The sequence below is a fragment of the Ostrinia nubilalis genome, chromosome 12 (assembly GCF_963855985.1).
Source record: "Ostrinia nubilalis chromosome 12, ilOstNubi1.1, whole genome shotgun sequence".
NCBI classification, from domain to species: Eukaryota; Metazoa; Arthropoda; class Insecta; order Lepidoptera; family Crambidae; genus Ostrinia; species Ostrinia nubilalis.
In genome coordinates this window covers 7,158,174-7,184,204 of record NC_087099.1, presented here as the reverse complement: position 1 = coordinate 7,184,204, position 26,031 = coordinate 7,158,174, and the positions used below count along the sequence as shown (strand labels likewise).

Sequence of the window (26,031 nt, the reverse complement as noted above, 5' to 3'; positions counted from 1 at the left end):
ATCTGCCCCCTTACAGCTCCATCATCGGACGCTGGATACGAACTATTCGTCAAGGCGAATCACACAAGCCCAAACTCCATAGGGTTCTATTGTTTTGTTACGGAGGTGGCCATTGCATCTCCTCCAGATCCATTATCAGACAGAGCTAAGAAATAAATAAATAAATATTATTATAAGTAAACAAATAACTAAAATAATTCATCTTACTATCTTACTTCTTACTAGTCTTACTAATATTATAAATACGAAAGTTTGTGTGGATGTCTGGGTGTTTGTTACACTTTCACGCAAAAACTACTGAACAGATTTGATGAAACTTTACAGTACAGTACAGCAGTACTAGGCAGTCTGTGTTCAACTATCACTCGGGTCGGACGTTCCTATCGCAAGACCTTTGGTTCACTCAGTTCCGATACGACTGTAGTGCTGTGTGTAATCATTTTCGTGAATACACTGAGTTTATTAATTTCTACGAGTGAATTTCATTTTGACTGGGACCTACGCCATGAACCCTAAACCAAAAGACCCTGTCGCCAGCGACAGCGACGCTCATCCATCCGTGGCGTCGACTAGAATAACAATGTATAGGCTATAATTTATGACGATCTGTGACAAACTAAATTTCAAGCGGGTGAAGCCGCGGGCAATACTACATATTTCATACTAGCTTTTTGCCCGCGACTTCTTCTACGATGAAGTGGAAAATGGTTCTAATAGAATTAAAATATTCTAAGAAAATTAATTTTGTTAAATGATTATATTTTTTGATATAAAATCTACAAATTATTATGTTTAAATATTTGAATACTTACAAAATTATGAGATCTTTCTAAAACAAAATTAAAACACTACACCTGCCGCAGATTTATTTGTAAACAATGTTTTTTTGTTTTTCCTTCAGGTGCTAAAATCACCAGGCTATTGTGTGCGCATACTCTGGAGTATTCCACATACAACTGGTCGTCGGAGAAGCATAGATTTCCATTAAGTCTACTCCCGCTACCATATAGAACTCCGCTAAAACTCGTGAGGGCGCCAACACTTACTTTTGTATCGAAAATTAGTATGAGCAGCTGCGCACGCCGTTGCCCGTTGCAGGCTCTATGCAACCACACTATTTTAAACCGTGGTCCATAAGCATGAGATGGGAAACTGCACTCTCTTGAATTCTCTTGAATTTGATGGTGTTAGGGGAATCCTAGGAATGAATACAGACTTTCCAATGGAATCTCCTCATCAATATTGCGAAATTGCGAGTTGCAATGCAATGTTACGTTTTCACTTGTTATTTTATTGTTATCTGACCTTGATTTTTCAAACACGTGTCAAAATAAAAAAAATAATTTAAATCAAAAGTACTAAGGAATATTTCATTGATATCAACTTAGAAACAAGCACAGATCACAGAAACTAAAGGGAAATGTGACAAGGGACAAATTGGAACATATTGCTTGTGAAAGCAATGATGACAGTAGCGACGTCATTATGTAAACAGTTTATATTGCTTGCATAGTACTAAAGATTATTCGAACGTTGAATACTGATACCGCAGTGGATAATGAGCACATAATTTGATTTATTTGTGTGTGTGAATTTCTAATACGACACTGAGTTTCGAACTCAGCGCATTACTTAGCATCTCTCTATATTTCTATGGAACCAAGTTATCTCCAAAATAACATTCCACACCTTTTTAACCTAGTCAGGTAATAATTTTAATAAAATACGAAGCACATCATCTATCAATAGGATATTATGTACATTTTAGAAGTTAATAAAATATGCATAAAATATAAACACTTAAGAAGTTTAGTTAAATCGTAGAATTTCTGAAAAACAAGTACTAAAATCGTACTGAAAAAAAAGTATTAATAATATGTTATCTAATTTATTTATTAAACGTCGAATTTTATCAAAGATTTTGGACTAAAGTTTTTGAAAATATTTTATAGCCTACATAGAAAAAAATTAGGATTCTAAATCGTGATAGAATTTTTTTTCGGAGCCTATTGCCTCCAAACAAACAAACAAACAATTAAATCTTTCCTCTTTTATTAGTATAGATTTAACAACAAAGCTTCCCTCTCGAAACAAAACGCTTCTTTTTCTTCTTCACGAAACAAAACTCAAAGCGGATAAATAAATAAACAAATCTTTGGACAATTTCACAGCGCCATCTAGTCCAAAAGTAGGCAACCAATATGCTTGTGTTAAGGGTGCTAGCATAATGGATATACTTTTTTATAATTTATTTATTAAATTAAATACATGGTACCTACATATTATAGCTACATAGTTACACCCAGATCCGTCAAAGAAATTAAAATTCATCATTTCAATTTCTGCTCGGCCGGCCGACTCGAAACAGCCTCTCGGCATAGTATCAAATGCATTTGGTCGCCGTACAAATCACCGCTTCACGACACGAACGCACGTAAACGTCACGGCGGGAAAAATGACACAGGTCCTACCTTGACGGGCGCTCGCGCCATACTAATCGATGTCGGCTTGCGTATTTTAATTTATACTGATATTCACATCAATATTTTGACAAAGTGGTTACTAATATTTAAACAATAACTGTAGAAATCAATTCTACAATGAATATTCTTTATTTTTGGATACTTTTATTGCAGTTATTGCTGTGTTTTTAAACCAAAAACCACGATCAAAATGTGACGTTAATCTTCAAATTTGCCAAATTATTTTTAGATTTTACTCAATAATGGTAATGAAATTCAAGAATCTATTTCATTAATGGACTACAAGAATATATGTCCGATGATTACTATATATTTTTAAGCTTATTATATGAGCATAAATAATAGATACAGGACTTTGAAAATGAGTCTGCGGCAATTTTTCCGTAAAATGGTTGTGGGAGATGGGGCACTGTGAATTAAGCAAAAGAGTTTTAGTAAATCCATTTCATTAATGGTCAACACCAAGGATTGACCTATCTTTCGCAGTTATTAAATAATCTCTGGGTGTTGCTTAAGATAGTAATTCATGCTTCCAAAATCTTAGAAATTCGCACGAAAATGTAAAATGGCTCTTAAAATTACGTTTACGTGACAATAGATAGGAAAAGTAGCCATAGAAAATGTATTTTAACAAAAAATAATATTTTAAATCAGATTTACTCTATCGTTAAATTCGTCTTTAGAATAAAAAAAGAATAAATAAACCAAAATCGAAATAATAAAAAAATCTTTACAATAATATGGCGTTTCAAACAATAGTCTGGTGAAGTGAATGTCTCTCTCCGAAAAGCGGGACCGAGCCTGTCCCGCGCGGGACATATAAATTTTATTTAAAAATCGGGACGTCCCGCCAAAATCGGGACGTCTGGCAACGCTGGTTGGTAGGTATGTCTAAAATCAGTTCTGGTCTTAAGATATAAACTTATTAATAGTGAAAGTAAATTAGTAATGTAGGTATAACTCATGTAACTGAATGTCATTCTTCTCTCTATAATATTATTTTTTCTTGTAGGTACCAACTAATACCATACGAATGACGCATCGCAATCATAGGCTGAGTTGCACTACCTAACTTTGATCGTAACTATAATGATAACCACTGATTTTTGTATGGAGTTTGACAGATTTTTCACGTTTGTCAAAGTTAAAATAAGATTTTGCAATAATAGTGAATAGTCCTTATATGCACTATGTCAAAGTAGCACGTAAGCTGTGTTTTCAATTTGATAGAATAATATAACCATTTTACCTCACTTCCAATATCCTCAAAATATTGCAGATGCCAGCGTAAAATCCGGGCAAAACGGTATTATTCATGCGTATTTTGTCATAACTCATCTCAATTATATTTATTGCGGGGGTGGAATACATCGATAACTGTCAGTTGCGACGGGAGCGGACGTCCGTCGGCGCATCAGGCTAGGGGTCACCCCGCGTTGTTTGCGATTCTTTCCCTACAGCTAACTGAATTATGGAATACAAGAACGACCCCTTGGATGAATCTGAGATGCTTGAGGCGCTTGCAAGCATTAATGGGATGACGTCGTGCGACTCAATTGGGTGCGACAGTTTATGGCATTTCTTGTTGGAATATTTTTGTTGTAGCTTTTATCGTAAGCAACAAAGAATTCGTTTTTTTTTTGTATGATATTTTTTAAAAGAAACAAAAAGTTATTTCCCGTCTGATTTAATGATATCGGAATTAAACTGTAATTACGGGGCATATCAAACCAAATGATAGGTTAAATTCGAGCTAAAAATATCCAAGTAATTTTTACATCCTAATACTTAATCTATTCAGTAATTTTGTTATGAGATAATTTAATTACAATACAGTTTATCTTAGCTTAAGAAATATTTACTTACTAAAGTTAATGGAATTACTTTTTGTGATTGTTCCTTCTGTTTATGATACACAAGAAGGTTCCAGTCTAGACTAACTGGAAAACAATGAAAGTCTGTGATTGGTCTAAATATTTAAATTCAACAGACTTCATAATTTGCTTGAAGTTGAATTGTGTTTTGTTGGCTTCAGTCTGCGGGCCTAACACCCGTATTCACAAACGATGCTTGCTTAAGTGAAGCAGCAAATCGAACGCACAGCGTTGAATAGAGGTCTGTCGCCCGTATTCACAAACGATGTTTGCTTAAGTGAAGCAGCAAATCGAACGCATAGCGTTGAATAGAGCTATGTGATTGGTTCGTGTGTGGTGTAACCCTGTGCGTCCACGCGCACTGTGAGACCTCATAGTAATGTTTGTGAACACGGGCGTAAAAGACCACTTGTCGTGTTTTGAGTCGAACCTGGTTCCTACCGCTTTCAAGACAATTCTCCTTTCTACACCATCAATTTTTATTTTTTCTTAATACCCTTATTTTGTTATTCCGGCGTATCGTGGGCCATCTCCCTCCCTTGTTAATCGAATTATGTTGTAAGAGTACGAGTGCTCCTCATTTTCCGCCCTTGAAATAAATCTTCGAGTTGCCTCTCTTTACGTATGTTTTTTATCCTGGAAGCCGATGGTTTTAGCATTGTTGACTTGTGTTTTCCCTGTTCTCGTAATGTTATTTGTATTTGTGGTTTACAAGCCTGTTTTATGCTACATGCTTGTAAATAAATTAGGAAATAGTGTAAAGCCTCTGATATATTAATATTATAATCGTTATAAATGTGTACCAAATAGGAGAAGACCTAGAAAAACAAGGACAGGGCCCATGTAGAGTGTTATAAATGCAATCCTTTGCAAGATTTTTTTTACATGAGGTAATTTCAACATAATGAAAGTCCTTTGTACTTAAAGAAAACACACCCGAGTCTCATTACCTAGTTAATGTATAAGGTAAGAGCCCATTAGGTCATGTAATTTAAAATACGCATCACTTTTCCTGCGCGTCAGAACGACTAAATACCCAGAAACCCTACAGCTACCCTAAATTTGCTAAGGCAGTATAAACGCGACTCAATTTGCACGTTGAGTTTGTGCCTCTAAGTGTGCATCCATGCAAGCGGGCTTAGAGTGAGGTGTGAGGCGGAGGCAGGCAAAAACAACCGTGCGACATAGTAGAGCTTGTGCCCTAGAGGTGTCGAATGAAAACCATCGTCTTAGCTCTCTCTTTAGGTCCTTTTTGAGACAAAACCATTTATTTTATATCTATAGTTAAGTGCATTCAATATTGTGTTGTCGCCGTTGTTTCAGCTAAAAGATGTTGCTGAATAATGACTGTCTCAAGGATTGGACAACTGGACAACCAACTACCGGTCCTGCGCTGCCCGCATTATGGTGTCTCTAGATCGTCGGTCCACCGAGTGAGTGTTGAATGAACTTTATTTATTTTAATTTTATTTCTTGGATACGCAATTTTTACGCATTTGTTTTTATTTGGGTCCTTTTGTCATTTCGACTTACATATGTAACTAGTGGACGCCCGTGATTTCGTTTATAGTCTAATAGCATCTAAAGCATGTACTTACGTCACACTTACGAGGATACAAACATTAAATAAGGTAGGTACATAGGAACTGATTTCCCATATTCCCAATGCTTGTCCAAATCCGGATTTCAACTGTCAAAATTAATTTGGTTATTACATGAAATATTTTCATGCACTTTAATATTGTTTAAATAGTCCTTAATAAACAACATGAAAATGTAAAAACATCGACAACCGCAGATATTTTGTCCAAAAACATATTGAAATTTGACAGATGATGGACGGATTTGGATCAGGATTGAATATAGAAAACCAGCATTTTGTAGTGCTAAGAACTTTTAGTTTCCTGGTGGCTCTGTTTACAATCTTACTAAGACTGACAGAGTAACTTTGTAAAGATTTCATCTGTGTTATGTTTTAGTAGCACCGACGATTACTTCATTTAATCCGTGTTTTACATGTGACAATGTTAATTTTATCGTTCAGCTCATCGTATACTAAATTTTACCTTCATAAAAGCGTCCGTAGTTTCATTAATCATTAATTATAATGAATAATTAAATCCTACTATCATTACAGATTCTTTTCGGAAGTCAACTACATTAAAAGTAAATTAATTGTTTAACGTAGTAAGTATTTATAACGTTACAAAAACATAATATTACAATTTATATATTAAAAACATATTTCACGTGTCAAGTAAATACAAACCGTTGTAAAATTGATAAATATAAAGATATATTATTATTCTAAAACTATTTAAAATTAACAAATTTTAACCAAATAAAATAATAAATAGCTATTTATAGATCGATTTTATTATTTATTGTTTTATGGTACCATTATGTCAAGAGATGCGGAAAATTATAGCTTAGAAAACTTGGTAGGCATTACTTTAAAAATACCTACAGAATACTTACTTTTCACGCCTTTTAGAAGCAGAATAAAAAAATATTGGTTTCTCAAAATTGATTTGAATCTAAAATGTATTATTGTATTTCTAAAATACGATCGTATGATTAAACTTGATCAGTAAATTGGTTATTGTTTTAGTCGGTTGATAGCATTATCTCAACGAAGTTGCTAGGTAATTAAGTAACAAACGATACACGGGTGGGTGTACTAGCAGAAACAAATTAGCGTAGGTATATCTATTTACTAGGAACAAATATTTTGTTAACAACATATTGTAATTTTAATCCTTAAATTAACGAAAACTGTGTAGTTTTTTAAAGCGGAAAGAGTATTTTACAATTTAAAATAAAATTAAACCGATAAAAAGGACAAGCAACCGTAACTTACGGGATATTTGTGTTTAATTACGTTTTCCAATAAAACAGCCTGTCCTGGTCAACGTAAAAGCAACTGCATGCGAATTTAATACAAACTTTCGTTCGAGTTGCCGACAAACGCAATAAAAATGCTAATTGCTGTATTAACTCACCTGTCGTGGTGCAGCACAGCAGTACCGCTATCCATATCACACAGTATAAATGTAGAAAAAGAGTCATTTTGCCGCGTTCACATTAGATTCGGTCACGGTTCACCTGTGCCGCGAGATCGCGCGTGGTGTGAAACTCGCCGGGGCGGGCGGCGTGCGTCCCATCGCTGGGCGGGCGGCGGAGGCACTGCCGCGGGGCGGCACTCCGCCGCTCAACTACCCCAGCCAGATAAACAAGGGCGAGAACACCGAGAACTGGCAGACAAGCCGTCTCGCTAGCCTTTATCGCCGGCACCGAGTAACGGCATAATAAAATAAGACAAAAGACGAATAACCAAAGAATAACTCGAGCGCCCTGGCCCGCACTCGAAAAATAGAAATTGGACGAATCGAAGATTGCATTCGGCTGCGAGCGCTCTTTAAGTTTCAAACGACCACGGATTTTCTTGGATATTTTTGAGTTACGTAATATCGAACTGGGTTACGGCGGATCAGAATGTTTTGGAAGATTCCTTGAATTTGGCTAGTTTTGCAAGATTCAAATACTTTTTACTGAATATGACAATTATAAGTTATGCGTTTATAGAGCAAACTTAAAAGACTGATTAGTATGTATCAAATTGGCTTTGAAAATACCATTTTGTTCATTAAAGAGGATCTGTTTATTTCACTTAGTCAGTTTATTTTATACACCAATGCTAAATTTATAAATGTTACCCTACAATTCAAAATAAGCAAACTGCAGTGCATACAATTTATTTATCTTCAACTTTGTAAATACTACCTTTCCCATTAGGATATTTCTCCCAAACAAAACTCTGATGTAGTATTTATGAAAAACTACACGCATGAATCAAGTTATGCTATTAACAGTTACATATTTTAAAACCTAAAAGTTATCCCCCGTATTAAAGAGTAACACGTAGAGTAGCACACTTTTTGTATGAATAAGCAAAATGCAACAACGTCGTGTAAGTATTTTATGCCTCAATTTATTTGAATGATAAGAGGCGACGCGCTGGTCCAAGCCTGATTTACAAAGTATCACTTTACTTTATACTCGTGTGTATTGAATTTTAAATAATGTTTGACGAAAATGTAGGTGAGTAGTGAGCTGCCGTCTGTTAGATAAATTCACTTTTTTAGATAATGTGGGCAGATTTTTCAATCGTCAGGTAGGTATCTTTTAAATTTGTCATTTTGACATATCTTATCATTATGTACAAAAGTACAAAATATGGTAAAAACATATTGCCAGTTTTTGCACGTATTTACAAAAGTTTAAAAGCTTCAATAGAATTTAGGGTAATTTCACTTTAGGCGCGTAATTGTCAGGGTCCTCGTTATTTCGTAGAATACATACCCTACGTTTATTTATCGAGGGCTTATCAAATAAAACGTCAAATATCCCAGTCATTACCTACTTCAAATTATGTGTATAAATGCTCTTATTTAAATATACAGGGAAGGTACAAATACACTTGATAATTTACTTAATTACACGAAATAATAATGTCTTTCCAAATACATATTTGTTTTTTTAATCATCGTTATTGTGGCAAATGAAGTAAAATAAATGAATCATAATCATTTATTGCTTTAAAAGAACATGTACATTATTTATGTAAGCTTCAACATTTATATGAGCGGCTCGCATCCGAAAGAACCCTAAAAATAGGGCCGAGTTGAACCACCCCTCTATCGGACTGTCCACTCTCTTTTAACTGTTGTTATCTATGCATTTCCACAGACAACGACGTTAGAGCTCGTATTGTTATTGCGGTATCATGCAGAAACGGTCTCAATACTTGTGTCTCAAGACGCCGTTTGAGTGAGACCACTGCATCGCCATAATGCTTTCTTAGGGCATCGCGTTCACCCGGGGATAATATTGTGCATACATGTAACAAGATGTTGGGACGGACAAGATTAGTTTGGCATTATGCGGGTGTATTTGTTGAGCAGAAGACTGTGTTACGCTATTTACATATTGTTGCCTTGATAGCGATGCGCACGTCTGTAATATGACTTGCAGAGGTCGTGTAAGGAACTTTTGATAGTATGTTTGATATGATTATTTCTGTCGTTAACTGTCTCCAAGTTCTCTGCTATGAATAGACATTCGTCATCTATCGCAAATGTGCAAATCTTTGGGATGACGATATGCGTATAGTCTTTGACATACCGAGAGTCATTTGCTTACTGACGAGAGGATAAGTAGCTTTATTACAGCTTTGTTAATCGTTTAATTTAATTACTAATAGTAAGATCTACTATCAACTTAGTTACTTACCTACTGCTGGAAAAAAGTTTTAAAAATCTGACTGATTTTATTCAACGATGCAAAAATATTTGTTTGGTAATATAGAGAGTGCTGTTAACTTTAACCCCTTCATAATTGGAGGGCCGGTTGGAGTGGCATTTTGCATTGATGATGACTGTCCCATACTTGAGAAATAAAAAGGCCAAAAATAACATGCAATTTGCCACCCTCCCCTTACTAGGGATCCGCGTGGGTTTGACGATTTGTCACCGAAATGCCTTTACGGACATCCTTTTGCATGGTTATTTTTATTTCATACTACAGTGTACTCGTACATTCAGCCTGGACTTTGGAAGGTCTGTATACCTACTAGACTAATGCCCATATTCACCATCAATCCCTAATTTTTAAGTGACCCCTATGTACCTAAACCAAATTCCTGTTACGTGTCCTATAGGGATCACTTAAAAATTAGGGATTGGTGGTGAAAACGCGCATAAGTCAACTTAGGTTACTACGGCTTTAAGTCTTGAAATCATTAAAGTTATCGATGCCAATAATTTCCTCATTTAACTGTAATTATCGTATCATAATAACGGTTAAAAATGTCGTTCATAAAAGCAACCAATACCACTTGAGCTCTTTTTATATTTTCAGTCAGTCAAGCAAACAGTTTTTCTACCACAAACAAACCCAAAGTAGCAGAAAAAGAAAACGGCAATTGGTATGAGTGTTACGCAACACGCGTTGCAACGTTTTTCGGGTGGGTACCGACTACCCTCCGGGGATACGTGACTCAAATGCAATACCTTGCACTCTCGCGGGCTTTTATCAGAGGAAAATATCAACAAAAACAAAGTGGTTTGGTTAACGATAAGGTAAAAAATATCTTGCCCCCAAATTGACTCGAGGGAGGGATATTTTGTTGTCTATTTATTGTATTTACTTTACATAATTTACGTCTTCATATTCCTTTTAAGATAGAGACTTTTTTTAGGAATAAAAATAGGTATTCTACATTGCCTCGTGTCTATATTTTCAATCACATGATGACTAATGGTAATAATGAATATTTATTATTTCCAAAAGTATAGATTTCAAATATAAATCACTAAAAAGTCTCATCACGTACCATCATCTCTTTAGCTTATTCAATTCAGTTGTTTACACTGCATAAATTGTCGATTATGCAAACCGTTGTATTTCATTATGTAAGCGGGAGATCGCAATGCATCACAAATGGTTCCTTGCAATAAATATTAGTGAGTGTGGGTAAAAAGGCAAGACTTTGAAAGAATTAGTCCGTCAGTTCACTTATCAAAAAACACTCGACACGTATTTTTCACTTTTTCAAACTAATGAAAATTGAAAGAAATAAAGCGCGCCAAAGTTTTATTTGTCTTTATTTTTTTATTTTAATATTTGACGATTTGTAAGCACTTTCTTAATAGTCCAAGCAAATTAAGGAATTTTAACTTTGACTTTTGCAAAGAAAAGTCCGTGACGTTAAGGAGTGCTTAGAAGTGTAGCACTTTGTGACGTCACGCGGAACTTCAACGCACCATAACTAATAACCATAACCAATTTTTTTGATAATATAGTTTACAGACAGAAAGCATTTTGTTAATAAGGCTCGTAGCCGTGTTGTTGTAGCCGACATCAATGACCCCACATTTTGGCTCAAGCTTCAGCGGAACATCATTATTAATAATATGTGGATCAAATGTAGCTGGATATTCTAGTAGAGCGTTCATTAAGCCAGCTAGTGAGGGGAACTTAGTATAATTTTAAATTTAAACTTACTAGGTATTTGCATAGAATTAGAGTCGTGATTACGCTTGAGATTTATAAATAATTTAACCTGAATTTTGAATTCACTTAAAAAGTAGGTACCCACCTACAGATGGCTTACTTTTTCTGATCTTTATTAAATAAATAAGTTTTAAGGATTTACTTAGGTATTCAGAACACGATGTCTTAATTTGATAAAAGTTTATAGAAATCAATCTGCGCTTTATTTATTTACTATGTGAATAAAATTACACTCACTTTTTTATCCAACATATTTTATGAAGTTACAATAATAAGAAATTACTGGGATTTACCATGAATTACCTAAAATATTTATATCGTAATTTCTTTACCAATTACGTTCCAACTGGGTTTCAAAACAACAAATGTATGTATGTCACTTTATCAAATCGTAATCAATAACGAATGTGACATTGTCTACAAGCATTCGTCCGCATTGATCCATTCGACACAAACAAATTGCCTCGCTAGCTGACTACCGGCTGTATTGAACAAAAACAAAAATATTGTTTATCCAGTTCAAAATTCACAAATATGATACGTGTCAATTATAAATAACTTGAAAAAAACGAACTGTCTGAGGCGGGAATTGAACCCAAGTTATTTATAATTTTCAAATTAGTTTGAGATGTAATTCTTAACGCTAAAATTAAATAATTTATAATACGTGTCAGTTAAAATAAACTTTAGAGCTAGGTAGTAAGATAAAAACACCAATTTTCTATTTTTTATTTATGTTATTTTAGAAAACAGGTATTCTGTATCTAATCGTTAATTTTTACTTGACAGTAAAAATATTGTTAAGCGACTCTAAATAGAAGCACTGAAATGCGAAGAAAATAAACCGACAACATGATCGATAACGTAACTGTAAATAGAAGCCCATAGAAACAAAAAAAAACAATTTTAGAGCAATAACAGAAAGACAAACAGCTACACACAACATGATACTTATTATACCCCACTTTTTGGAATAGGATATCGACTAGTTACAATATTATAATAAATACCTAAATATTTATGTATAAAAGAAGGAAAAATAGATAAAAAAAATAAAGACAAAGAAATAGAGGCCAGGCAAATAATTTATGGTTAAACAAACTTACCTTAAGTGAAGTTTGACCGTAATTATACGAGTCGCTGCATCCGAAGAGATTTTCATATTTACCAGGTAGTCCACTTCTCATTGTACTAGGCATCGAACATTTTAGAGCATACAATACAAAAAAGTACTTGTTATGACTCGATATCCGGCGGTAGTGGGGCACGCTTACGTCACACCCCTCCAACCGTCGAGTCGTCATTCATTTCAGAGTATGATTTCGCTAAAGTTAAGTAAGGGTAAGTTAAGTGTAAACTAAGGGGTAGGGCGGGAATGAAAATCTCTTCGGATGCAGCGACTCGTATAATTACGGTCAAATTTCACTTAAGGTAAGTTTGTTTAACCATAAATTATACTTCGTCGCTGCATCCTCGAGATTTTCATATTTACCAGGTAGATGTTTAGAGAGCTTTAGTGAAATCAAAACTATGATAAATACGTTATTTAAATAAATTAGACCTTTATAAAGAATATTAATTTATACATAATAGGTATTATCGTTAAGTAAAGTATTATCAAAATGCGAAGCAGAAGGTCTTGCTTCAAAATTTAAGAATATAATTCAAGGTAATTTTCTAGATTAGCCTGCTGCTTTTCTTTTAATCGATTCTATGATAACTTTTCAACGATTAGTTGTTGCATGACGGACACTTTATGCGGAATATAATTTTAGGTTATATCAATATAACTCTCACGTAATGAAAAAATATTCAAATATGTTTAATCTATCATAGAGGTTCTTGCATTGTGGTAAAATTTCTTCGTAGTTTGAGATTAGTTTTTTAGTATTAGTAAGGATACGAATATAACTTGTTATTTCTGTAAACTTGTAAGAAATAATTGTATTTGCTGGAATAATAACTCTGATATTGAAAACAATACTTTAAAGTGCAACTGAGATCGCCCGGGTGCTAAAGTATTAGTAAAATCACCGGTAAATATAATAGACCAGGTGTCCCATTCTTCTGCGAATTAATATTTTTACTACTTCTTTTTTATGGAATAAATACTTAATAGTATTCTGATGGTAATTTTCTGCTTCAAATAAAATGTAGCTGTTGTTTGAAATTTTGCCTTCGCTTTTAAGTTTACACAATAACTGTTTTCTGGGGTCAGATTTTGTATATTGAGCTATGATAATTGAATTTATATCTAGTTTAAGATTTTTATATCCCCAAGAATTAAAACAATTCACTAACGTGAGAGAAGCACAATGTTTAGTAACACTAGCTTTGGATTGGAAACATAATAACCAAACTGAGAACGATAACTTTATATTAACAGAATATAAAATTAAAGATTAACTAAATAAGTGGGTACTTCGCAAAAATTTGCGCGCAATCCGTGAGTATCGCCAGTCAGCGTGGTCAGTCCGACAGAACGTCGGCACACAAAAGAGGTGGCTTATTCTAACTACGTTCAGGTAATGAAACGTTTTAAAACATTCGTCATTCCTATAGAATGATAGTTTATTAGGTATTGTTAACGTTTGGATTCGTTGTTATGTCGATAATATTTATGGCAATTTACCAGTTTTTTGTTAACTTTGCTAAAAGTAAAAAGATGATGATGATAGGTATATTAAGTAATGGGTATCTTAAGTAGGTATCTTGCTTGTGGGATAAGACTCTTTACATAAAGTCATTAATTTAGGCGACTGAACTAAATTCTTTACTCGAGTAAAAGAGAACGTAAATGGTTTACGATTATCGTAGAATTACTCTTCTCAGTTAAACTGGATTTGATATACATATCAAATATTTATGTATAATATGTATAACTATGTATTGAAAAAACATTGCAGTTCTTAGGTAGACCAAAGTGAAAATGTTTATAAGTTGTTGGCATAAGCTTCTGTTTTGTAACTATGGAATGAAGCTGGTATACTGGTTTAAATTAAACCTTATCACGAGACCAGAATAAAGCGTAGAAAGCGGAAATAATTCGCTGTTGTTTGTTTTGGACGAAATTGCTGTAGCAATCGCGGGTCGTCGCTGCTGTTCATAAGGATGACCGAAACTGAAACTGCTGATGTGTTTTGGCACTCAAAACCTAAAGGTAGGATTACTGCTATTAAATATCTGATATATAATCTTAATAATTTTGGTGTTTATCATGCCACCGTTCAATAAAGCTGCTGCTCAAAAAATTGCGACAGTTGCACTACTACTGTAGGGTGTTGGTGATGTTTGCGCACGCGCACACATACAATAACCGGATGGTGTTGAGGAAAAGAAATGCGTGAACCGGTTACCCCACACAGAGGCAAATATTCGAAAATAATAATTGAACATTTAAATAACGTCTTCTTGATTTAGATTAAAGTCCTTATTCCTATTGTAATTTTAATTTAATTTATGGACTTGTATAAAAGTTTTAAATAAATACATTTTATCATTTTGTGTATTTTTCTTTTTTATTACTATTTCTGCGCTTCCTCGAGCAGTTACCTTGAGGGATAAGCCCCCCGTTTTAATTTATTTGCGTAAGAGACACGTGACAACATGTGCCAGTATTTTAGTCAACTTCTGGATTGACTCGTCCCTCAGTCAATTAGCCAAGATTCGCCCAAGCGTTCAGAATATTATCTCATCTCCAAATTGGAGTGCGTACACCTCAGTTTTACTTTTTAGGCTGACCTAAGCCTTCCAAAATATTATTGGCTAACGGGATAACTTTTCCGTGTCTGAAGTTAAAACTATTTACCTATGTAACCTCTATATCCGGTTTTGCTGGTTTAACAGACTGATATTTCCTCCTGTGTTGAATCATCCGATTCTTTTGATATTTCGAATCACTACTCTAGGTAATAGTTATATGACCTCAATCGCATCGAGGTTCTTCATAACGATTATGGTATTTCGGTAGTAATCGCATTACTACTCAAGGAAATACATAATATATATAAGGTCTCGCTGATGGTTTACAGGTTGATTATTCGAAATCATTGTTTTAGTACAATTGAATATAGTTTCTTATTTTATTTAAATAGTTTAAACAAAAAATCTGATAGGTAGGTCCTGTATGTAAATACACCAGCCAAGTAAATTTAGTTACGTTCAATAGCAATTATGATAGCAATGAACGCACTCACCTTACGACACCGTTTTTCGGACGGGGCGACATAGGTCGCGAAGGGCAGTTGCAGAGCAGCTGAACCACGGCGGGGTCCCACCTGGGCGCACGGGAAGACGACGGGGCGGCGGGGCCAGTGGTCACGGCAGGCGCGCCGTGCGGAGGCACGCAGCGAGTTTTTGTTCTTGTGAACTGTATGTCGGTAGTAATCGCATCACTACTCTAAGAAACTCGTATTTGACCTCAATCGCATCGAGGTTCTTTATTAAGATTTTGGTATGTCGGTAGTAATCGCATCACTACTCTAAGAGATTCGTATTTGACCTCAATCGCATCGAGGTTCTTTATTACGATTTTGGTATTTCGGTAGTAATCGCATCACTACTCTTAGGAAATACATAGATTACCTTAATAGCATTAAGGTAAGATTCCATGAACACGGTATGAACTTCATCACAGCACAACTCACATCACAGCACAACTCAGTGTTAAATTAGGATCCAATATATTACGTACCTATGTACGAGCACAGATTGAACATAGTCGAAAACATTTTGCCATTCCTTTTACAGTTGGGTAAAAACAAAATAATTGTTTTAAATATTCCCCAAACTCATCTGCCTCTCGGTCGGTACACTCTTGCCAGAGTGGTCGTAGTCATCATTGTGATTCACGATGAGTGATGTTTTTTGCAATACGGCGCGATTCCTCGCAGACTGCAGCTTGGCAGGCACTTTCGTTGGCGGAGCACTTACTTGCGGCCTTGATCCGGTCTCCTGATTCCCCAACAGGTAGCCATTATTATCCTCCAAATGTCGCGTCGCACGGTGGATCGAGCCCATACAAGGTGTTGGACATGGTGCTTTAAATGCAACTACTTAAAACAAGATTGATTTGCATATAAATTGAAAGATGAGACTTCATTCTATCAAATATCACTAATATCAAGTCATGATCTACTATCATAGTTATGTGGTGCGACCGTAAAGTGAACAAAGTCAAAATCATGGATTTTCTGACTTCTGTTTGTATTGTCAATTTATCCAATTTCGTTCACTGGTTTTATGTTATTACTTATTAATGTATTATCTTATACCTTTATCTTAATCTGTGTGTTAAAATGAGTGCCTAAAAAACTTCTAGCTTGGCTATTTTGACGTATTTTTAAAAGGTATTTTTTTTAATGAAAACTGCGTGTTTTAGTTGACATCTTGGGCGATCTTTAACAAACCATGAATGAGAGATGATAGATGACAACGTGGGCGATATTATTACTCAGTTTTTAGACCCTTATTCATCCCTATTTTCGAGAAAATCACAAAAAACTAAATAAAAGCGCCTCATTTTTCCGCATAGCAAAATTAACTTAGGTAAAATTCGTTACACTAAAATAATGTCAGGTAAACCAAAGATGTTTATTTTGGTTTATGAGTTGTTTATCGTGTGCAATTCAGTAAAAATACTCATTAAAATGAAAAACCTCAAGTCAAATAGAGATTTGTATGCATTATTAAAAACCACGATGAAAGATCGCGCTAGTTCTTTAGCTAGGATACTAGAGCTGTTTTCGCATACACTCTCTTCAGATAAACAGAGGTAAGTACTAACGTAGTTAATACTTTATGAACATAAAGAAATACTATAAAACAGATATAGTAAAAAAATCATATTGTCATCATCTCAAAAGATTGTCGTTGAATTTAGTACATACCATACATACATTTTGTATGTATTTTTTTCTTCATTTATGATTGTGTTAGGTAGGTACTGAGTTACACATTTTATTTATCAGATAACTATAAAAAAAAAACAATAATTTCATTGACATTGTTTGTCGCAAGAAGAAGTAGTGTCATTATAATGAGCACCAGTTTTTAGCTACAAACGTAGATTGGCTTAGGCAATCTGTTGATTGGAGTCAGTTTTGTAGTCCGCTAAGTCCCTATAAAATTGCATTAGTATGTATCTAACAGCTAACAGAATATAAAATCAAGCTCGACAAAATCGAACAAAGTGATTGTGTGCAATGAAAAATCAGGCGTTTGCAAAAACATTTCTTTCATAAGTTTAACACTTAATGAGAATAAATTTAGAGTATTGTTAGATTATGTATCTAACAGTTAACAGAATATGAAAACAAGCTCGACAAAATCGAACAAAGTGATTGTGTGCAATGAAAAATCAGGCGTTTACAAAAATATTTCTTTAATAATTTTAACACTTAATGAGAATAAATTTAGAGTATTGTTAGACTATGTTACTCTTTAAATATGGAAACAGACCAAAATGAGTGAGTATTTGCTTTTAATTGAACAATAAATACAAGTTTTTCATCACTATATTTTAAGATTTTTTTTCACTTATATTAATTGCCATCTAATAAGTAAAATCTATCACATTAGAAAGATAAACTTGTCAACCTTACACTGTAAAAATTTGAAGTTACTACGTTGACGCAATCTCATTTTATTTTAAAAACACTGAGTAAGGAAGCGATGTCCAACGCTTTGTATGGGCTCGATCCAGTGTGCGTCGCTCTAGACGACGTAATAACTGTGTATTTTATCGAAATGTTTACTTTTATGGTCATTTCACATTTAAACACACACGAAGCACACACTTTTTCCAATTTAATTTAATTTATTTTTTGCGGCACGAACGAGAAATTTCGATGTTACGATGCCCGCACTATCGAAGCGAATGACGACTCGACGGTTGGAGGGGTGTGACGTAAGCGTGCCCCACTACCGCCGGATATCGAGTCATAACAAGTACTTTTTTGTATTGTATGCTCTAAAATGTTCGATGCCTAGTACAATGAGAAGTGGACTACCTGGTAAATATGAAAATCTCGAGGATGCAGCGACGAAGTATAATTCCTTGAAGTAACTAATAAAAACTGTCACATTTTCGTTTGTTTTTATTTTATTTATCTATATCTTCATCTATCTAATTTTAATAATAAAAACGAATATATGTAAAGCCTTGTATCCACTTGAGCATGCTCATGCGAATAAATGGCTCATTTGGCTGAGCCGCTCAAGTGGCGACGCCTAAGTCGAGCCTGAGCCTGAGTGCTCAAGTGGAGAGGCCTGAGCTGAGCCTGAGTCTGAGTGCTCAGGCTTCTCTACTTGAGCGGTTTGGTCAACTGAGCCGCTTATTCGCCTGAGCATGCTCAAGTGCATACAAAGCTTTACATTAAATCATTATATCCGAGCCTGAACCTGAGTGCTCAAGCATCTTCACTTGAGATAAATGAGCCGTTCATTCGCCTGAGCATGCTGAAGTGCATACAGGGTTTCACATTATATCCGAGCCTGAATCTGAGTGCTCAAGCATCTCCACTTGAGCCAAATGAGCCGCTCATTCGCCTGAGCATGCTCAAGTACATACAAGGCTTACATTATATCGTAATATCCGAGCCTGAACCTAAGTGCTCAAGCATCTCCACTTGAGCCAAATGAGCCGCTCATTCGCCTGAGCATGCTCAAATGTACACTCTACATCACTAGTGTAACGCAAGGCCTCACACGGCACCTCCGTTCGCCGCAAACAAGACGCCGGCGTTGTAATTGCATGTAACGCCTTGTTGTATTTTGAGTAATTAGCAATATGCCTAATTAAGGGAAGTTCTTTTAGCGCATATTTCCGTAGCTCATTAGTACAAGCCTGTAGATCGAACATTAACATACTAAATTAAATCAGAAAATTTGTACATAGGTAGTTTTACACCTCAACCAATGTTCATTTATTTTACATTTAATAGCTGATTATTACTACACTTACTTGAAGTTGGTACCATATTAGGATATTCTATGCTATATATTATTGTGAAAATAGTTTACAAATGAATGTGAAAATATTGACAACTTTACATTTTGCTTTTCACAAAAGTATGGAAGTGAGGATCTATTTGGTAAATACTTCCTTTACCATATAACACAAATTATTCCTAATACCTACACTTAAATTGTAATTTGTTTCTTCCTTGCCCAGTGGTACGAGTATCTCTGACGATTATACGCGCACATCAAGCTTAGTCACTGCGCATTAAAATTTATTACCATAAGCCGTTTCTTGGGGTTTGTTCATCTAGTAATGGATAGGTCAGCCTCCGCGACGCCGGCGACTCGTAGCCGCGTCGCAGTTTATTGACCTCTAAATGTGGGATAACGGCTTTGGCTACGACTGCTACGACTGCTACGCGGCCTAGCGATGTGCGAATGTAGACACTTGTGTCTACAGTTCTGGCAGGAAATGCTACAAGAAAAAGAAACTACTGTCTCTTTGCTACGGCAATTTATCTTGCGCTACTTACACTAGCAGTTCACTCAGTATTGCATGCGGGTGTTAAGCTGTGTTAAAGAAGAAACACTACTCTATGTATATACATAAGAACGTCCTTAGGTACAGCCTGTTTTGATTGTTCTGGAATTAATTAAAAATAGCAAAACATAATCCTAGAAAAATTGGGGTCAATGCTGCAAGTTATTTGTTTCAACGTTGACGTTAAGCTAAAAAGCAGTGCTAATTTGTAACTGTCCGGATAGTAAATTTGAATAATTAACCCAATTATCCGGCACTAAAAATATACCCGTTCCAATGTGATTGTAACACATCGACCCCGTCAAATTAACTGTGAAATATGAACCGAAATACGTGTAAATGTGTACAATTGGAGGGTAACCACTGAATAATTTATTAGTCCGCTTGATATAGTATGTTTTTTACCATTTTATTGTAAGGTTACGGAAACATTTACCTCTTAAAGCGCCCATAAATTATTTAATGCTTTCGTTAGGATAACGACTTTTGTTTCGCAAGAAGGAGGTTTTATGCATTTGGAAGTGACAGGTTGTTTGTTATTCTCTTTCTTTCCATAATAATTAATTAGCAACCACGCACTGTTACTACGTAGGCATACCAAATGCTCTAGCTAGATTCTCTTGACGAGCATGTACGAGTAATAACGTTTGTGACTTCTACCTTCAATGTGTGAATGCGCACTACGCAGAAAGTAGGTTTATTTTGTAACATAGTAGGTTGTTTTGTTTTATAAACTTGTTTGGTTTGCTAAAATTAATTGTTTAAAAGTTTGACAATTGAAAAAGAGGATTTTGAATTTTCGACCTACGTTAAAACTAACAGAGATTCTAATTATGCTAATCATATTTTACAAAAAATACAGAACTGTGGATTAACTACGAGCGGAATAGGTACTGCGAAAAATTCTTCGTTACGAAGAATTTTCCGCGATTTCGTGGAATCAACAAACACCGGATTCTAATAACTGAGATGAAATTTAGCGTAAGTAGGTATTGTTAAGTTAAACAAAGTTACAAATCATGTTTTATTATGGATAGAATAAGACGTTCTAAGAAGGAAAAAATTTCGTGAGATTTATATTTTAATATTATGTTTTTAAATATAGAGCAAGGTTCAGTAAATATACAAGTAATAAAAAAGTATTTCCTAGAATAATTTTACCAATCTGATATTTGACAATCGAAGAATCAGCAGCTTCATTAATTATTTTAATAATTCATCTAAAAGAAGAGAACGTTCCGGAGCAAATTATACGAAAAAATCAGTACAGTCCAGTGAGACAAACTTTTAAAAACAAAATATTTAATAATAACCTTGGCAACTGTATTTTTCATATGTGTGATAAGTTAAGTTAAGTTCAGTTCAGTTTCTAAAATTACGTAGATAGATAATTCTAGTTTATGATCATATTGTCACAACGGCAATAATTTATGACAATGTAAGCAATTAATCATCTCTATCGTAATAACTAATATTAACTGATAACCCACATCTAAACTTTCGATTTAACCTGTTGAACGTCAACTAAAGGTACGAGTAATTTAGCTCTCCTAAACTTAATTTTCATACTTATCGGTTTTTCCTTAGTGGATGGGACGGATTCGACTCACGTACAGTCCATTAGCTGATTTACCATGGGAAGTGGCTGGAGTGGTTATTTTGCCTAAACAAATTGATTCCTTTTCCCTTTTATTGGTGACGATTCCAGACGTACTGATGACGTTTTTATTCGATTACAAATCTTGTCACATTGGAATAAAATGGAAGGACCCGAGTAAGCTTTTTGTGGAGATTATAAAGTTAGATTTGTGAATACGGTAGACATTTTAAGGCCTTTTCATATATTAAAGATTTTTTTTTCTAATCTACAGAATTTAAGGAATTACGTTTTATTATTTTCTACCCGTAAGCCTCGACATCATATGGGTTTAATGTAATACTCGTACGTCTAAAACATCCTCATGAATACCTCCTACCTACTTTGTTTCTTACGTAGTTTAAGAGATCTGAATTTTACAGACGAAGAGACTTTGCTTATTAATAATATAGTAGAGATAGACAAAATATCTTTGGTTTAGTTTGGTCATCATTTTTAATACTTTTACGTAAATCCAAAAGAACCAAGATGAATTTTGTGAAACGCGAGCATTGTTCTTAGATCATAAACGTAGGTTTTATTATTTCCCCCGAGGGGCCGCTTAATCCTCCATTTCTGTAAATGCCTCCCCTGGGTATTTTTAGACAAATCATTCATTTACGTGTTTTACTGGATTCGCTAGGGCATGACAAAAGGCTGTCTTATTAGTTGGGTTAATCTGTACGTATTAACTCGTATTTTGATTTTAAAAAAGCCTTCGATCTGGTCGATAACGACGTGCTCCTTAAAAAACTAGCTGGTGTAGGCTTCACTCCGGACCTGTTACAAATATTTGCTAGTTACATGAGGGATCGACAACAATACGTGGAGTACACTGGTTACACATCAGAACCATACTACACAAGGTCAGGCGTGAGTCAGGGTAGTAACCTTGGACCTTTTGAGTTCATCGTAATGATAAATGATCTGCCGAAGGTCGTGAGAGACGCCAAGTGTTTACTTTTCGCGGACGACCTGAAGCTGTATCTTGCGATCAAAGATCCTGAGGACAGTGTGAAGTTGCAGAAGGACATCGATAGAGTTGTGGCTTGGAGCGAGGAGAACAGGTTACAATTTAACACCTCCAAGTGTGTAACAATATCTTTCACACGCGCACACAATCCTACCCTGAATGATTATAAGGTAGCAGGGGTCACGATGACGAGGGTGACCGAAGTTAGGGATCTGGGTGTCCAGCTTACTTCGAGTTTGACATTCAAAGATCACGTCACCAAAATTTGCAAAAAAGCTTATCGCAATTTAGGCTTTATACTACGCAGATCTCAGGGGTTTAAGAACATCGGAGCCATCGTCGCACTTTATAACGCGTTAGTTAGAAGTCACCTCGAATGTAACTCGGTTGTTTGGTCACCACATGAAACCAAGTACAGCGTGATGCTCGAGCGGATTCAGAACAAATTTATAAGATATTTATATATGAGACGGTACGGGGTGTACCCATTTTACCCGTTGAAGTATCCCACCTTATTCGTTCTGGGCATGGTGGGGTATAACGAACTCAGGGTGAGGAGGGAACTCGCACTGTCCATATATATTTTTAAATTGATGCGAGGCAAGGTGAGTAACCTTGAGCTCCTGGGACACATACGGTGGAGCGTGCCCAGCCGCTACGTGGAGCGGAGGCGGCGGCCGCGGCTGCTGGACACGCCGCGCGCGCGCACGCTCCTGCTGCGGGAGGCACCGCTCACTCGCGCCATGCGCCTTATTAATACGTTAGCGGATCGAATTGATTTATTTGCTTGCTCTCTGAATGAGTTCACAATAGCTGCTCTATACGTGATTTGTTATTGTTAAGATTATTAGAATATGGTTAGGTATAGATATAAGTTTAGATTAAGCATTATTTAACAAAGTATGTTATACTATCGCATTAGGCGTCAACCTGTAATGATAGTTATAAGTGTGGAAAATAAATAAATATTCGATTCGATCGGGCAGCCCCCCTAGACAAAACGCACTTTTTGATCGAATCGAAAATCGAATCCGTCAAAACTCCATACAAAAAAAAGGCTTTTCGACCACTTTTCGACTGGTTTGCGATTAAAATGTGCACTTTGTCTAGACCTACTGAAGCATATCTGAAGTCTCGCTGACGTTTGACGTCTCAGAAATGTACCTTCCCGTGCCGCACCAATACCTCAGGCACTGACTCTATAGTATAGCACTTCCTGTTAGCTTTTAATAGCAACTTCCCTCACGTGGATTCGTGTATTAGAAACCCTACTTTGAAGTGCAACTGTCTGACTGTATTTCATTTTATTTTACCTTTTGATGGAAAATGTAAGGAGTAATAATCAGAATGTCATCATAGAAGTGAATGCTTCATGAAACGTATATGCATAGGTATGGATAAAATAAAGCTAATTAATGAATTTGCAAAACAATTGTGATTTTGACTCTTGTAGCAGAGCGTGGTTTCGATCCACGGACCTCTGGGTTATGGGCCCAGCACGCTTCCACTGTGCACTCTGCTGTTGAAATGCGTTAGCGAATTATCTGACTACCTCTGAGAGAGGGGTGCAAGCAAACGTTGCGTTGGGGTGAAGAAAGCCGAAGCTGACGATCCATTTCGTACTTTATGCCAGCCCCTTTAAAATGAGTTGAACAGAATGCAGTTTAGCCAACTAATTTATTATGCACTGATAAGTAATTAGCCACATGATTTATAATTTTATTTTATTTTGTTCAAAAAACATACAGTGAAACAATAAAAGACTATAAACCACTGCATTTATTATTCTGTATTTATTTAATAAACATAAAATATTCAGAACACTATTTAACTTTCAAAGTATCATACTATTCCCGTGAGTTTTTATTGTCTGTAATCTAGGTATAGTGAAATGTGATGTAATGAAATATTGTACCTACGTAGACTAGTCCCCCAAACTAAGCGTGGTGTTCAGGGAATATAACGATTCATCCTTTACCAATTTTCATCGGGAACCAAATCCGGGACCTCCGAATAAACCATCTAACCACTACTCCACATAGGCGTTTCATAAGTAATTTACATCACACCCACAATCAGTATGAATTATCTCATTCTGAGTATATTTGTAACGAATTATTCATCGTGTTCGTTCCATTCCGGTCACGCAACCGACGCGGTAGTTAACTCGCGACCCACTCGGCGATCGAACCCTGGACTTTACGAGATTCGTGCTGGACGTCCGTACGTGTGTTATTATATCACTTAGGTTTTCATAGCGCGCCGAAACGAACTCAATTTTTACAACGTTTTTATGAAGTGACTAGGCCTTTTCGTAATTCTATTACGCTCTGATTTGCGTTTTTGTTTTTCACTGACAGCTATTGTTTCGTTTATTTTATAAATAGCACCTGACCCCGATTCCACTAATGTTTCGATTTGGAATAGAAAACTTTTAGAAGTTATTTAAGATTATTATATTTTCGACTAAACAATACTTAACTTAGGCTCTCTCTGAAATTATTTTGCATGAGATATATTTTTTTAAATTGATTGAAAAGTTTAACCGTTTTTATGATTTTCAAGTTTATTATAAAACAGTTGAATAGTCTCAAATTGAATGTTAGGGTAAATATCAATAATAGCAAACTGCCTATATTTTTTTAAATTTTCTGCTCATTGATGACAATTCTATAATAATTTATTGACCCTCACGAGTAAATAGTAAATATTCTCGTAGATGTAACAGAAACTTCTAAAACGACGTAGATTTTATTCAATTAGCACATTTTAACGCTTATGCTAGGCGGAAATAAAGACAAACCAAAAAGAAACAATACGAAACTACCGAACAATTCATCACAAAATTTCGCATTTTCCGAATTTGAATGAAGTTTAATAATAATTTAATGTGTCGACTCGGCGCAAGTTCCGAGGTATCCAGAAAGTTTCCGTCTGTATGAAAGTTGGTAAATCAGCAAGAAAATGCAGATTGAAGGAAAGCTATTTCCAACAAAACGTTCCGCATCGGCCCAGAATTGGTTCCGTCGGTCCAATGCCCGTAGAAACTTGCTACGTACAATCTATTTTTATTATTTCGCTCTTTTTTTTGCAACACAATCATGATACTTTTAATCTGTGATAGGTTGGGATTTCAAAAATGGAACGCGAACCGTTGGAGAGTACTACGAGTATGTCCATTGGCACGGACAGAAATTAGTCTTTTAACTTCTGTTAAAACTCAATTAAAACCCATCCATATAGTTAGTTATATAAATATTACAGTCAGACTAATCCTGAACTAAAGCAGTGATTTCAGGGAATAAGCGCTCTTCATAAAAAGTATTTAATCCTTTTGCACTGAAACATAATTTAATCTTTATCCTTTGAATAGAACTGCAGTATTACTGCAGTAAATAAAGTTAAAAAGAACAATTTTTTCCCTGCTTCAATTAAATGGAACACTCTACACAACTAAGCCTAATAATGAACTTACCCACTCCAATTTA

The 26,031-nt window shown here is 35.3% G+C and overlaps 2 protein-coding genes across 4 annotated transcripts in view; one reads left to right on the top strand and one right to left on the bottom strand.

Annotated features, from left to right (window-relative positions):
• Window positions 1-7,524, bottom strand: part of LOC135076864 (lachesin-like) — a 39,352-nt gene extending 31,828 nt beyond the window's left edge. For all 3 annotated transcript variants that reach the window (XM_063971335.1, XM_063971337.1, XM_063971336.1), the window contains exon 1: window positions 7,360-7,524. In XM_063971335.1, coding sequence (XP_063827405.1) covers window positions 7,360-7,426 — 67 coding nt within the window. In that variant the 5' untranslated portion in view covers window positions 7,427-7,524. The remainder of the gene's footprint in view (window positions 1-7,359) is intronic.
• Window positions 7,525-22,374: 14,850 nt separating this feature from the next.
• On the top strand, window positions 22,375-23,385 carry LOC135076673 (uncharacterized). Its single transcript, XM_063971093.1, has one exon. It carries the CDS (start codon window positions 22,375-22,377, stop codon window positions 23,383-23,385), a length of 1,011 nt encoding a protein of 336 aa, XP_063827163.1.
• Window positions 23,386-26,031: the final 2,646 nt, after the last annotated feature.

Bases quoted from the DNA above. Each gene is read 5' to 3' on its own strand.
- LOC135076673 (XM_063971093.1), top strand. From the start codon at position 22,375: ATGAGGGATCGACAACAATACGTGGAGTACACTGGTTACACATCAGAA.